The sequence below is a fragment of the Epinephelus moara genome, chromosome 4 (assembly GCF_006386435.1).
Source record: "Epinephelus moara isolate mb chromosome 4, YSFRI_EMoa_1.0, whole genome shotgun sequence".
Lineage (NCBI taxonomy): Eukaryota > Metazoa > Chordata > Actinopteri > Perciformes > Serranidae > Epinephelus > Epinephelus moara.
In genome coordinates, this window is record NC_065509.1 from 88,725 (window position 1) to 104,719 (window position 15,995).

General features: G+C 39.5%; 1 protein-coding gene across 1 annotated transcript in view; it reads right to left on the bottom strand.

Annotated features, from left to right (window-relative positions):
• Positions 1-6,044: 6,044 nt before the first annotated feature.
• abhd18 (abhydrolase domain containing 18) overlaps positions 6,045-15,995 on the bottom strand; it is a 29,519-nt gene continuing 19,568 nt past the window's right edge. The window contains exons 10-14 of the mRNA XM_050042064.1: positions 14,892-14,993; positions 14,091-14,326; positions 12,727-12,863; positions 9,390-9,552; positions 6,045-7,328 (exon numbers count right to left, since the gene is read on the bottom strand). Coding sequence (XP_049898021.1) covers positions 7,271-7,328; positions 9,390-9,552; positions 12,727-12,863; positions 14,091-14,326; positions 14,892-14,993 — 696 coding nt within the window. The 3' untranslated portion in view covers positions 6,045-7,270. The remainder of the gene's footprint in view (positions 7,329-9,389; positions 9,553-12,726; positions 12,864-14,090; positions 14,327-14,891; positions 14,994-15,995) is intronic.

Consider the following 15,995-nt stretch of genomic DNA (forward strand, 5'->3'; position numbering starts at 1 on the left):
TCCTGCTCCACCTCACACATGTAAACATGCTACAAAATAAAAGACTTAAAACGAGTTAGATGGTGGCGCTGCAAAAATACTGTTATTGTGTTACTGTTAAATCTGTGCCCCGTAGTCAGATTTAAGCAAAGAGACCCGGGGCACAGCACAAAATCAAGATCAAGACAAACTGTGTAAATTTGCACATATACTTTATTCTCTTATTGTTATTTATTATATTGTATTTTGTGTTGATTCCTCATTAGCTTTTGTTCTTGTTAGTAATAAATACAGTAAAAATAAAAGAAGAAGAAGAAGAAGATGATGATGATGATGATGATGATGATACTGGGCTGCACGGTGGAGCAGTGGTTAGCATTGTCACCTCACAGCGAGAGGGTTCCTAGTTCAAACCCCAGGGGAGCCCTTCTGTGCTGAGTCTGCATGGTTTCCCCATGTCAGCGTGGGGTTTCTCCAGGTTCCCACCGTCCAAAGGCATGTAGGTTAATTAGTCATTGTAAATTGCCCGTAGGTGTGAATGTGAGTGTGACTGGTTGTCAGTCACTATGTGTCTGTCCTGTGATAGTCTGGCGACGTATCCAGGGTGTACCCCGCGTCTAGCCTAATGTCAGTTGGGATTGGCTCCAGCACCAAGAAATAAGGAATCGCATAATGATATGCTTGGTTTCCTATTTTATATTAGAACTAATTATCTGATATGCATAGACAAATTCCAATGCAGTTAACATTCTGAGCTCCACAACATGCCTGTTTTAATGTGTTATGTATCAGTACATGTTAGACGACTCATCTCCATATACTGTAGAATTTGAAGGAGTGCATTGATTATAAGGAACAAAACATTTACTGGGAACAAGCCCTCTCAAGTTTAGGCGAGACTCGTTGGTACCCATTTTCATTCACACATCCTGAGATGAGCTCCCTCCCCAACAAACTGTGCGAAATGATTGGTATTCATAGATACCATGGGTTGTCTAATTTCACCAGATACCACTACCTTCGTGTTAGCTTCAAAAAGAGCGCGCTGTCTGCAGCATAGACAGTAATGTCAGCCTTCAAATATTTTCACTGGGGGCGGGCAGTCGGGGGCCAGCAATTGAGCACTTCCAAGACGGGATCAAGGTGGCCTTGATCCCGTCTTGGAAGTGCCACTGTGAGCAGGATGGTGGTGCAGCTGCAGATTGCAGATTGAGAGTAAGTTTTATTAAATAGACTGTGTTTAGTCTAAATGTGTTAAAAGCATTTCAGTAATTATGTTTTACTTACAACATCTGTTAAAGTAGCTGATATAGGCTAGTAGCTACTTTTTTTTATCCTCTGCTATAGTTGGTGGCCCTGGTGTTTTTTTCCTGTCAGATAAAAGCTGAACAAACAGATTTAAAATGTGATCTGGGCTATGGCCTGATACGCAGTCAGATTCCACCACTTTATCATTTATTAAGAAAATGTAAAGACAACACAGAATAGAATTTTGTGTTAACTTATTGACACTTCTCCCTGCTCTTACTCAAGTGTTTTGTTTTGTTTTTAAGATAAATATGCACAGTCCACGTATACATGCATTAATATCTCTTGGTCTACTGGATTAAAATGGTGTTTCTGCCTTTTATTTACTTGTTGCCATGGTGAATCTTAGTATTTGAGCTTCTTTAATGATGGCTTTTTTCATTCACAACACATCAGCCTGAACAAACTAAGAGATAATTAAACCAACTCTGATCAGCTGCTCTGGAACCCATAACTAGTTTTTCATCTCTGGGTTCATTGACTCAAAGTTAAGGGTTACTCAGAGTTTGTTGAACCTGTGTTCAACAAAAACAGGTGTATCTTGTCTTCTATGGACCTTGAACTATTAATGCACACTTGTAATTTCTCCTGTCCAGATTACTGCAGTTCCCTCTACATGTGCCTCAGTCCAGCTGCTATTAATTGTTTACAGTTGGTTCAAAATGCAGCTGCTAGGTTATTAACTAGAACTAGCCTTTACACTCATTCTTGTGTCCCTCTGTTGGTTTCCTGTAAAATTCAAAGAAGACTAAAAGATCCTCTTGATTATATATAAGGCACTGCATGATCTCGCCCCCAGTTACATTTCTGATACCCTCGTTCCTTACTCCAATCCTCATATCTCAGCCTTTTCTCCATCCCCTGTTCCAACTGTAAAACAAAAGATGATCATGCGTCTATTGATTTAGCTCCCCACCCTCTGGAACCACCTTCCCCAATCTATCAGGTTGGCTGAGTTTTTGGACTGCATCAACTAAAGAAACCCACCTTTATAGGCAAGCCTTTCTCTGTATCTTCATCCCTGTCTTTTGTCTTTGTTAGTTTTGTCTTTCACCGTGCTGTTCTATATTATAATTTATGTTTACATTTTTTTATTCATTCGTGTGTGTGTTTGTGTGTGTGTGTAAAGCACTTTCGACGGTGTTTTAAAAAGTGTTGTATAAATAAAGCTTTATCTAATTTCTGTAACAGGGTCCAGCACCTTCCCAGGTGACACCCAGGTGCTGAATAGCCATGTTAAGTGACAGTAGGCCAATACAAATTTTTTCATCAGTTATTTATTCATAGTAGCTGTGAGACAACAGTGACATCGTGAGGCCAAACAGGAAAATACAACATTACCCGTTATCACTTGAATTCAGCATACTGTGCATACAAAATAACTTTTAACTCTTTTACTATACATTTTTTAGAGAAATACATTAGAAAAACTTTTACTCCACACACTGGAGAAATTTGGTTTGGTTAAGAATTTTTTGTCCTGGATGAAATTGCTCAAAACTTCTCCCATGGCTTCAGTCAGAACCAACAATACCCACTTGGAAAACTTCCCTTTGTATGGCTGGGTTGCCCCTTGTGTCCACTCACTATAGTCACTGAGGCGCTTGTGATCGCACTCCACTCAGATCCTAACATAACTGGTGTAACCAGAAATGCCATTGAACAGAAGGTTTCCCTTTAAACAGATAACCAGCTTCTGTATGTTTCTAACCTCTGTGTCTGCGCTAGCTGCTCTCGGAACATTTCGTTTGTTTGGCCATATATCAGGTTATAAACTTAATTTGGACAAAAGTAAATTATTTCCTTTACATGTAGCTAACCATATACATAATTTCCCATTCAAACTGCCTATATGGTTTTACATACGTTGGTATCCAGGTTATGGTCAAGTTTGGAGATCTATCAAATTCAAAATCACCCCCTTGGTAACTGGAATACAGCAATATTCAGAGAGCTGCTCAGCTGCCCTTATTAGTTGCAGCTTAGGTTAACTCTGTGGACACTGTTCCATCTTTTCAAGTGTTGACAAATTTTCCTACCCCAGTCTGTTTTCATCAAAATTGATAGTTTTTGTCCCAGTTAATCTGAATGGTAAAGTCCCGACCCAGGTTTTGCAGGGTTCTGCTGCAAAGGTCAAAGTCCCTTGGGGGTTTGGCTTTATCCAACTTTAGATTTCACTACTGGGCTGCCAAACTTAGGAGGCTCCAGCATCGGCTCTATTTGGAGAAATCAACTTCTTTTCTGACGAGGATAAATACAGAGGCTGCTTCCTTTGCACCAACATCTTTGACAGCCTTCACTCACCCCAATCAACTTTACTTCCTTTAATTTTCCTGCAAAATCCTTTGCCACACTCATTTATCTAAGGTCAGGCTTTCTAGGATTTATGGTGATGTTGGCCCTACTTGTGAAACCTGTTACCCATGTCTATATGTTTTGGTCTTGCCCTTCTTTGCACAATTAATGGTCTGAAATTTTCCACACAATATCTCAAATCTCCAGTTGAACCAACTGATCCCACAGTCAGATTTTGAGTCCCTTTGGACTCTCAGTCAGATGCTAAGGGAGTCCAGTACTTGTTCGATGGGAATTTCCTGCTCCCCCTGTCATTCCTCAAGGATTACAGACATTTTTCAGTTTGTTAAATTAGAATAAATTAGGTGTATTGTAAGAGGTTCATGTGCCAAATTTAATAAGACATGGGGCCCCTTTATGCTGGGAAAATGATTACTTTTGAAGTGTGTTATTGTACATTTATGGTTTAATTTACTTATTGGTTGTCTTGCCAGTTGAGTAGTGACCTAGCTGTTGTGTGTGTACATGCGAAAATCCAGTGTGAGCTCTTGAAAACCTGATAATAAAAAACTGAGAAAAAGCTGCATTTTTTTTTTTTTTTTTTTGCGTTGCTGCTAGTAATATACCCACAGTGAATTATCACCATCTCTGCACTTCCCTTCAGCTCTACGGAGATTTTTAGCCTCTTTCAACTAACTGTATTAAATTTATGGCCCACAGCTTTACAGTTTGGTTCGGTCTCACTGCTCTCATCAACCTTGTCACTAGCCTCAGCAGGCAAGAGTCTTCAGTGAAAAGCTCTGATAAACTTATTGTACGCTACCAATTCAGCAGCGAACAGCAGACACAGAGATGCGCTGTGGAAAAGGTGAAACATCTAGCAGCGGTCTGCCGCGGTCGGAGGTATAATGCTCAGAAGTCTAGTGTGTTTCATTTTGTAACTTATAGGCCTCAAAAAACATACAAGACACATTTTTAGGAAAAGTCATAGAAGAGAAGCTTGTAGGTTTTATCTAAACAGAGCTATTTGCATTATAAAAACTGTCGTGGCGGCTCTAGGACAAGTGCACTTACATTGATCACTTCCATAAAATAAAACGAGAAATTGATTGATTGATTGAAAAAATTGTTAAAATTAAATTAGGGAACTGATCACAGATGCATTGTGTCTGTGTGCTTTTACATCTATTGTTGCTTTTAATTTGCAGCTATACTTTTAATGAAGCTGACATGTTATGACAGTCAAGACCCCCCCCCCCCCCGATATTCCCTGATCGCTTCAATGACGTCATCAAAGCGAAAACGCGAGTCTGTTGATTTCTGCCACATTGACGAGTGATTGCAACTGAGTGATGAAGCGACATCAAAGGGGCGAACCGAGCGACAGTGAAAAAAATATAAAGTCCGATGTGAACACACCTTTAGTAGCCTATGTTATGTAGCTCCGCGAAAAAAAAAGTTCCCCAGTCTGTTGCCAGGCAACGCAGCACACACGCCAGGAACTCACAAGCTAGCCTACTTTGTATTTACATTGATCTGCAGCTGTGTAACTTCGTCCAGTTCGGTTGATGAAACGTTGGCAAACCTGGATGTTGACACGGCCGGATTCAGCTTCCTCTCTCCCTCATCCTCATCAGTAGCCTACCTCATCAGATGATCATTGATAATGCCTGACCGTGTTCGCTTCATTTTTGCTCCTCTCCTGTTTGTCGAGGTCAGCTAATGTTAGACAAACACAACTGGAGGTCCTTTAATTCAAATGTTATAGGGAAAATATCCATCTTCTTGGTGTAACGCTAGTGTCAGTTTGCGTCAATGTAGCGAGTGTAACAGTTGGTTAATTAACGGTTGTATTTATATTTATAACACCTGTGAGCGGAGTGATTTTACTGTTACATGTCCCAGTGATGTTATACTCTATATCAGCACTCACGGAATGCCTCTCGTCCAATCAGATTACTCGGTCAGAACTAACTGTTGTATATATTAATATAATAGAAATGTGAAACCATTTTGTGGCTGGAAATATTTGTAAAAAGTCTCCCCTTTGAAAATAAAGGGGGGATTCAACGTCCAGTTGAATTTTTTTTCTATGTTGTAAATAAAGCAAATGCACCTGGTATGATAATCATCAACTTTTATATCAAGGTATAGGCTTCCTTGAAACCCGGTATATCACTGCAACCCTAATCTGTTTACAGTGCAGCCAAAATAACTACTGATAAATGGCCTTTTTACATCATACCATGAGCAACTGCAATCTGATTTCATGCTGCACAAACCACAGTAGTTTGTAAACTTGGGGGTGTGCAGCCTGTTTTTCATACCTCAGAACTCTATCTCTCTTTTTTCTTTTTTAATAGAGAGAAATATATTAGAAAAACTTGTCTCTGTGGAGGGTGAACGGTAAACAGTGAGGCTGATATCAATCAAATCAATGACATGCTGCATTGTTTCTGTGATTGTGTGCAGGCAGGTCATTTTAATCTTGAATGGCTGACTCCGCCACAAACAATGAAAAAGACTATAGACCAAATCACAGTGTTAATTTACAGTAACTTCCGGGTAGAAAATCCTCACATCATGTACATAAAATCAAACAGTGCTGAGCAAACACTGCTTCAATGAGTTCGTTTTTAGCCACCTAAAAAAGGCCCAGAAAAGAATCAATATAAGATTATGTGTATGCTATATTTATAATATTTTCACTGCTTTACCTTGCCATCAGAATGTTTTTCTTTTTTTTCCAGATCTGATGATTTAAGTAGCTCAGGAGTGAACCATTTCCTTCTTTCTTGTGTCTGCTGAGAGTTGCACGTGCACAGTACCAGTGAGGAAAATCATGAAAAAATGTCGGCGGGTACAGACAAAGTTTATGAACTGAAGCGCAAGTGAGCATTTCTATTTTTCTGGAAACAGGAGTTTAATTAAATAAAGACTAAATATGACAATTAACTTTAGTCTTTGTTGTTATTTGATAAACGATAATAAATTAAACAATTTATAAAGGGGCAAGTAAAGATTGATTTCAGGCAAGTAGGTCAGAAATCTACCTACCTCAAGTCAATTCTTACTTGCCCCTATACAAATTGTTTCATTTATTAGCGATGCAAGTGAAAAAAAACATTAATGTTGAACCCTGGTGTTGTATTTATACCTCTTACTTTCTTCTTGTAATTTAAGATAAACTGTAGTAATGAACTTTCTACAGTAGTCACGCAACAGTGAGTTGATATTTTTCTCATATGATATCAGTATTATATTACAGGGTGTGTCTGTATTTCCAATCCAGAGTTTCTCCAGGTGAAATACTGTTAACACAGCCACATCAGCAAGGACACATCCAGTGTGGTGGTAATGTGGACCAGTGAAAACAGGACACTGCCACAGGCTTCTTGTCTGTAAACACCAGTTTACCAGAGTGAGGTTAGAGGCCTGAGTGTTGGTTTGATAACCACATACTGGCGGGAACATCCCACAACATTTGTGACGCTTATACAGTTTTAGCCACTATTTTTTGGGGGGTGTACCAGGGCACACACCCTTCTCTTTCTATTGGTAGAAAATGTAAAGAATTAAAAATCAAAGCTTCTGATCTATTAACAGGCACGTTTTTTTTCCAATGTCCAGAGCCACTGATCCTGGTGCTGTTACAGGGCAGGGAGGAAAGGGCTTCAGCCTGCCATGGCTAGTGCAGGTTGGGATACTTCAGGCAGAATCTGTCGAATGTATCATATATGGCCTGTCTGGAAATAAAACAGATACCAAATCAATTCTAAAACAACAACACTTCAAAAGGCTGCATGACAAAGAAGAGATGATGTATAAAAGTGATTGTAGTTTGTGAAAATCGGTCTGGGATTTGACCAACTCAAGTTTGAATTTGTTTTTTCCCCATGCAACCAGAATTCCACCCAAATTCATGTAAATGCAAGTAGAGAGGTGAGAAATCAACAGTTCTCTGGCTCAAAAGTCTCAAAAAAACTATCATAATCATCTTTATGAGGATAGGCTTTATTGCACAATTCCTTCAAATGAACTCCATAAACTTTAAAGCTATATAAATAAAACTGACTTGATGTGACTGTGGCTGCTGTAGGTTTGAGGTTCTAATCAAATTGGAAAAAGCTTTCAACATCTGTTACAAAAGTTAAAATGAACAAAACCATTAAATTATATATCAGCTTTTAAGATGTTTGATGAGTAGTAATTGGCTTAATTTTTACCAGTCTGTACAATATTTTATGTATATTTTTTGTGTTTGATTTTGAGCTGCTGCCAAGTGTGTTTGGCCTCCATCAGATTACAGCTGGATAACACGATATAGCAAATTATATTAAAATATATGAACACTGTCAAGATATAAAAATGTTGATACAGCTTCTGTTTATTACACGCAGTAGTGCATCACATTACCTATTTACAAGCTCTGCAATCTTTTCCCATCCCACCTCACGCTGTTTGTCTGTGTTCTTTATACTTTCTAAACTTCACTCAGTATTGTGATGTCAGGAATATGATTTATTTTATTAACATTTTAGACTTGATTCCAGTGTGACTTCGCTGTTTTAATATTACCGTAGCTGCTCTAGAAACAACATTTAGTTATGAAATATTCAGTTTTATTCCTGTTGTGAATGTATTCTTTTTAAAAAATAATTACTTGTAAATGTTAAATTAGTTCTCCGAGAATCTCTTTCACTCATGGGATTGAATCGAATCAGGAAATCAGTGGCGATACCCAGCCCCAGTACTAACTGTCACCAGCATCATCTAGCGATTAACCACACTTTTTAAGTAAATATTCACAGATCTTATGTGCCCCAAAAGGGGACGCCGCCCTGGCGATGATGCGATGCCGGTATGGTCTATGTATCATGTGATGCTGTAGTGACATGTTTAGGGATTTTAATGAACATATTTTAAACTACAGCCAAACTATGTATATTCAAAAGTTTTCCAAAACATTCTATTCATTCCAAACCATTTCCACGCCCTTAAAAATTGTTTCTCTAATGTCATAACTTTTCCAGAAATTTCATGACCATGGGATCCCTGTACATTGTCTCTCTAGAAAAAACTCATCACATGGTTGGTCTTGTTGAACACATTGTCCACTTGTGAGAATGATGTAGCTTGCAGAGCACATTAACCAGAAAAACAGCCAAAGTTTCATTTTGACCTTTTATGGAGGTATTCTAAGACATTGATAATAATTATCTACAGCTGATATGACCTGCCACAGATATGTTTGTCATTTAAATCTGCAAAAGCAGTGGTCAGTGCCCTGCTGCCTACATGTTTTAATGTCTGAGATATCATCTGTTTCTCTACAATAAAGCACCTTTGCCTCCTGCTTCTGCAAAGTGATTGGCTTTATTCAAATTATTAATCTTTAGCCTTGGAATGACTTGATATCTTTCCGTGTAGTCAAAAGGCTAAAGTCCAGGTGCAGTCACGAGTCATGGGTGTTAAAGTCAAAGTAGAGTTGCAAGTGTTGTTTTGATGTGTTTGAGTCTAGTCATCATATTCATGATGACTGACCTGAGAGTTGCTACTGGGAGGAGCAGGTAGCAATTAAAGTGTGACAGAGCTTTACAGGTTCAGCTAATCATTGTACTGACCTCCTACAGTACAGAATAGCAGGACAACACTGGAAGTCACACTAGAAGGGAGCCAAATACAAAGTGTGGCCCTACCTTAATACTCACAAAATGTTTTCTTGTAAGCACTGTTTAACTAAGCAAACTCACACACCTGATACCTGACCACACATCTTTTGATATCCTTTGAGTTAAGAAGTTTACCTGAAGACGTTCTGTTTAAACAGGTATGCACTGACGTGTCCTCCATTCAGATATCTGACTTCACATCCTGGCCAGATCTCTTGCAGACTGAGGACCCCTGTACGAGGGATATAGGCATCCTCTTTGGCCTGGACCACGATAATGAGACTGGTGTCTACAGGGACTGGGATACAGGGAAGGACAGGTGACGTTTATTTCTGTATACATGCTGCCACTGTGACATATCATACACACAATACTGAGCAGCATTGTTACATGGATAACATCTTGGGTCTTCCTCTACAAATATCAAACCTGCAGCCAGGACATTAGATTTGTTGCCTTTTATTTGAGGGGAAAAAAATAACCCTCTCAAAAACTGACATTTTCTCTCAGCTTCAACAAGGTCAAACGTGCTTTATATCATCTCCATTAGATTTTTATAATTCACTGTGTTTTTGGGGTTAAGCCAAAACTATCTCATGCCTTCAGCTGGTCCAAAACACAGCTGCTCTACTTTTAAGAAATGCTAAAAGACATGATCATATCACCTGTTCTGAAGGGTTACCATGACGTTTTAGAATTGATTTTAAGGATTGACTGATGACCTTCAAAGTACAGTACTTCATGGTTTCGCTAACAAGTTATATTGCTGAATGGTTCCTCTCCTATGAGCCAGAGTGCAGCAGAGGCAGGGCTCTGCTGGCTGTCCCTAATGCTGCGTTCATACTACGAGGTGAGTGACAATGCAACAGTGTGCCCAGCTACATTATTGCTGAGTCGCTGTTGGAAGTGTTGCTCAAGCGCACATTAACATAGTTACATTGTCATGGGCATGTGTGTGTGTCTGCTACTGGTCATAAAGCACCTTGACTCATCGTCATCTAAAGTTTGTATTTGGCAAAAAATATATCTCTGCTTCTGATATGGTGTGATATGGCACAGATATATCTACGCTTATCTATCTATTCTACGCTTTTTCAATATCTGAGCCCCATTTTAACAATGCATTTCACCACACCATTTGCATCCCCATGCAATGTACTAACACAGTACCACAATTAGAAAAGACTAGAAATACCGCCCCAGGGTTGTATGCCTCCATGCACTAGCCAAGTGTCTCTTACAGTTTATATCCATATCTGTGAAAACACAGATGCTTCACACACATCTCCCCCCGACAGCAAAGAGGATCTATATAATCAGCACAGTTTCAAGGTGGACGCCCAAGATTAGTGTCACCAATTCAGTATCTGACTAAATGTCTCCTCTTCTGTTCCTGAGATATGACACTAAGTAATGGCCAGAAAAGTGTTTAATGCAGAACATTATGATGTCACAGTTGAACCTTTGACCTTTTCGATATAAAATGTCATCACTTCATTATTTTATCCTTTTAGACATTTGTGTGATGTTTTTTCATAATGAGCATATGAATTATTCAGTTATGGCCAAAAACATATTTTGTGAGGTCACACTGCCCTTGACCTTTGACCTTCGACAACCACATTCTAATCAGTTTATTCTTGAGTCCAAGTGGAAGTTTGTTTAAAATTTAAATAAATTCCTTTAAGGTGTTCTTGAGATATAGCAGTCACAAAAAAAAAGAGACAGACAAGGTCACAGTGACCTTGACCTTCGACATATGACCACTAAAAACTAATCAGTTCATCACTGAGTCCAAGTGGACATTTGTGGCAAGAAATTCCCTTGAAGCATTCTTGAGATATTGTGTTCACAAGGATGGGACAGATGGACAACCTGAAAACAAAATGCCACTAACAACAGATATCACCAGCACAGAGGCATAAAAACATATGACTGGTTGACGCTTCACAGCATCATTGGAGCGCTGAAAAAAGTTGAGGCCAGCTTAACTTTAATTTGTAATATGCACGTCCGTCTGCAGTGACAAGTGTCGGGAGTCAGTTTGTAGCTTTAGGTCATCAGCTACAAATGACTTGTAGCCTGTTTTTTGTGTCACTTGTAGTGTGAACACTGCATAAGTCTCAGCTCAAGTCAGTGCCCCCCCCCAGCTTTGAAACTCCCTGTCTGAAGATCTGAGGCCAGAGAACCTGCAACATCTTTTATATCACTTCTCAAAACACATCTTTTTTCTTTTTTTTTCTTTAAATTTTTCATGCTAACACACAAATCTACATAACATGTCTGATCTGTTTTTTGTTGTTGTTGTTGTTTTTTTTATATATATGCGTACAGGTTGTGTCAGGAAGTATTCATGTGGACTCCCCAGCTTACTGAAGAAATCTTCATGACAGGCCTGTTCAGGCATCTTGTCCTGGTCTTGATCTTGACTTGTTGCACAAGTTCTCTCCTATCATACACAGCTTCAGTAACTCACTCCATGACGGGTGACGGGTAGGGATGGAACGACAAGAGATTTTGATATCACAATTACTGTCAGAGGAAATATCACTATGTCACGGGTTTTTAACAATAATTATTCAAGCAATACATAATAATAATAATGTATTATATATATTACCATTATATCCATTTAGTTTTTTTTAAAGTAACGTTTGGCTTTTAAAAAATAATTTATAAAGGCTGAAAGGGAACAGGCTATACAGAACATAAGCTACAGATAAAGACAGAGAGAGAGAGAGAGAGAGTGAAACACAGCCCCTTCAACATTCCTCCTCAGTTGGTTAAATTATATTCCTGCAAGATAGCCAAAGTAAACAGTAACAGCTGTGAACGACTCCCGAGTTCAAACTGTTCTGGTCCAGCTCAGTACATCATCGATGACTGGATGGATAACTATCTCAAAAGTGTTGGTAGATATTCCAAGTGTTTGACCCTTAGCAGTCACTTTTCAACAGCTCACTTTGCAAGTTGGATATCCATCTACAACTCCCTGTTCATTTGTAGATATTCAAAATGCTCCCACACATCCGATTCAAGTGGGGATGGGCAACTTAAGTAACTTTCATATTCAAGTAGAGTACTCGAATACTTGCACAAAAAAAAAAAAAAAAATCAAGCATAACAATAGGAAGGTAAATTGGCCAACAATGGAAAAAAGTGCAATCTGAAATACATTTATTGAACAACCAGGCCTCAACTGGCTTATTAAACCATAAATTCAAAGCTGACATAAGAAAAATCCACAAATTTTCTGTTAGGTTAGACGCAGCCCCGAAGGACCGTCTGCCACTCTCCTCTGAATCAGTTTGTCTGTCTAGTTGGCATGAGCTAACACAACAGCAGCACCGGCTAACATCTGACAACTAGCTGTTTAACAGTCCCAACAAACTCACAGCTCTGTCATATTTGTGTTATGGAACTAACCAGGAACATTTTCCGTAAATCTGTCTGTCTGCACCATCAAACTTACCAGAGAAGTTGGCCATGTGTGTGCATTCGTCCATTACTCCCTTCATGAAGCTTATAGACTCTTTATGTAATGAAGGCCGATAGAATTTGGCTGAATCCGTCTTCTTCTCACGCAGTGTGCTGTTCGCATGAAGGCTTCTAAGAAAAGAAAAAGAAAACTAATCAGTTAAAAAACAAAGAACTAAAATAATAAAAATAATATTAACCTGCATTTTTATAGTGCCTTTTTAAGGGACCCATGGATGATTTACACACAGACACCTTGGCTCACAGACCACATATGAATCAGCCAAGAAGAAGCTGGAACACTTTGCCCAGGACAGGGAAACTGTCACCTCGTCTTGCCAGATCCGCAAGGGGAGCTTGCAGGCAAGCATTTTTTGAAAGGGGGGTAGGAGGGTGTGCTCCAATTACTGGGGCATCACACTGCTCAGTTTTGCTGGGTAAGCTTAGCCTGGCTTTTTAACATTGTTTGATTGTTCTCTCCAAAAAGTAACAATAATAATAACAATACTCGTATTCCTATTGAAATGTTCAATGCGAGACTTTCGGTTCAATACGCATTACAAACCGAATATGTTGAACTATCCTATTACATTTGGAAAATACAATATACAGTTTAAACTGTGTTTAATATATTTTTTTTCCAACAAGGCAGCCCAAAGGACAGAGCAGGCAACATGCTGTCTGCCCCTTCCACCACCAAACCAGAACATTCTACTCCAGTGAGACAGCTACGCTCAGCTAGCTCATTCTAAGATGGTTATTAACACCATTACCAAACCAGAAATAGAAGATCTTCCAATAACCTACAGGTCTGATGTTTGGATCCACTTTGGTTTGACTGTAAATTATAGCCGCCATATTTAACATGTCAGGAGTAGGAACAAGTTGGATGATTGTAACATGAAATTTTCATATCGACCAATGCCTAACTGACTGTCTCAAAAAAACAAAAACAAAAAAACAACAGCCTCCCTTTGGATAAGTAAGTTGTTCTAAGGAATAACATGTTGAATGTCTGACAATAACAGCACATATGATAAAAATGGCATGTCAGCAATTATCCTAACAATTAGATTTAGAAATCCTCATTATAGATTATAAACAAATCAGACTGTACTTACCTTCTATTAATGATAACTAGGTGTTATAATCTATTCACCTTACCAACATGTACACAAGTAACATGTTTGAAATGAGTTGTGTTAATTGAAGTATGTGGAACATATGTCCAGAAAACAAAAGTCACACATGCATTTTTGAGCAAAAGTGGATTTTACAAATATAAACGTGATGGCTTGTGTTAGGCTTGTCCTTGGAACTCATTCAGCAGCGTTTACTCACAATAACTTAACAGATTACCTTGGTAGAGTGTCCAAGCTCATTCCACTGCTGTTCACAGATGATAGCAATTGGTCTACTCTAGCCCTGCCCCCCTCAGGGCTTCCACCAATCAACAGGCCTCGTTCAGCCTCAGCTTCCCCTCCAGCTTTGGAATTCTGAGCCACTGATGCTCTGTCATCTCCAGACAGGCCCAACAGATGCTCTAAAGGGTCCACATTCTTCGAAAACTCTGGACCCATCTTAAAGGAATCAGCCTGGTGAATGTGGACACACACACCAAAACACAGATACAATGTACTTACTGATGCTAATGTGTGTTAATGTATGTGTTTCATAAGGGGCTGTTAGTTCTCCAGCAGAATCTTTGTTGCTGTGCTGATTCTTGGAGAGCTCCCTTTCTCAGAGAGCAAAATCTAATTTAAGAACCATTTGATATAAAAGGGCAACTGCTTGATGAGATTTTCTCTGACTGACATTATGACAGATGCCCATAACATATGACCAGAGCCCAACAAGCATGAAACAAAAAAGGCCCTGCTAATGTGAGCATTTGTGAAGCTACAATGAGCAAATGTTTACACTTACTTAAATGTAATTATTCGAGTCATCACTGATACATTTTCTAGTGATTGATCAACTTATCACTCAATTTATTTATACAGTTTCCACATTTATACTTGCTCATTAGCATCGGTAATATCCTTTTCAAACCAAAACTGTAACCTTTGAGCCACCTGTACCTTATGAATACTACATATGTTCAATCACTATGTAAGAGTATGAATAAGTGATGTTCAAAAAAATTGAAGGATAACATACCCCACAGTATTCCAACAGCTTAATGATCTCCTCTTCATATACTGAGTTAATGGCATACTGTTTCTCCAGCTCTGTCCAGTTCACTGCTTTACTCAGCACACCCTACACACACACACACACACACACACGCACACGCACACGCACACAAACATGCAGGTGCGCGCGCATGCACACACACACACACACACACACACACACACACACACACGGTCATACTTACTGCAGGACAATAAGTGATTGAAAACGCACACAGAGTTGCCCCTGGGCTTCAATTTTAATCATCAAGAAAAAACAAGAGAAACATCCATACTAGGGCTGTGACAGTATGTATTTTTTCCCTATCATTTTCATATTGAGACAACATGATGGATATCGTTGCCTACAGTAAAAGTGAACAACTAACTGTTACAGAAACCCTGAAGCTGGCATTTCTGCACGTGCATTCAAAATAAACATGTTTAAACATTAATTCAAAAAACGAGGGTCCGTTTTAGTCGTTTTAGAAGAGGTTTGATACATGAACTATAGTGTGTTTACGCCCTGCGCAGAGGGATACACCGGTGAGCAACAGCTACAGCTGGCTCTGGGACAGGCACGCTAGGTCACTCGGTAAAAGCAAACAAAGACACGAAACGGACGATATTACCAGAGATATTGGATAAAGGAGATACCCCACCGTAGGCTTATCCAATGTTAAGAAAATGGTTACTCTTCCTGTCTCCTAAGTGGGCGTGGTTAGCTCTCCCTCCAATCAGAGCCTGTTCTCCCTGGGGTGTTTTTTCCAGTTTAACTTAGTGATTGCTGCAAAGATTTCACTCATTGTGATGCACTCATTGTGATGCACTCTCTGTGGCGGTTTTCCTCCTGATGATATATCTCTAGCCTCCCCAGTGATGGTAGCACCGAAACCCATTCTGTGCAGCAAAATGATTCCACCTCCGTAGGAATATGTTAGCTAGCCCCGCAGCTACACCACCAGTCCTCCCCTGACCTCCGTCTCCCCTCGGCCCGTTGCTGTTCCGCCGCTCTGGAGGATTCAGCCTCTCTTCTCGCCCGCTCAGCATCCAACACCTGGGAGTTCCTCATCTGTATGCTCCGGCTCAA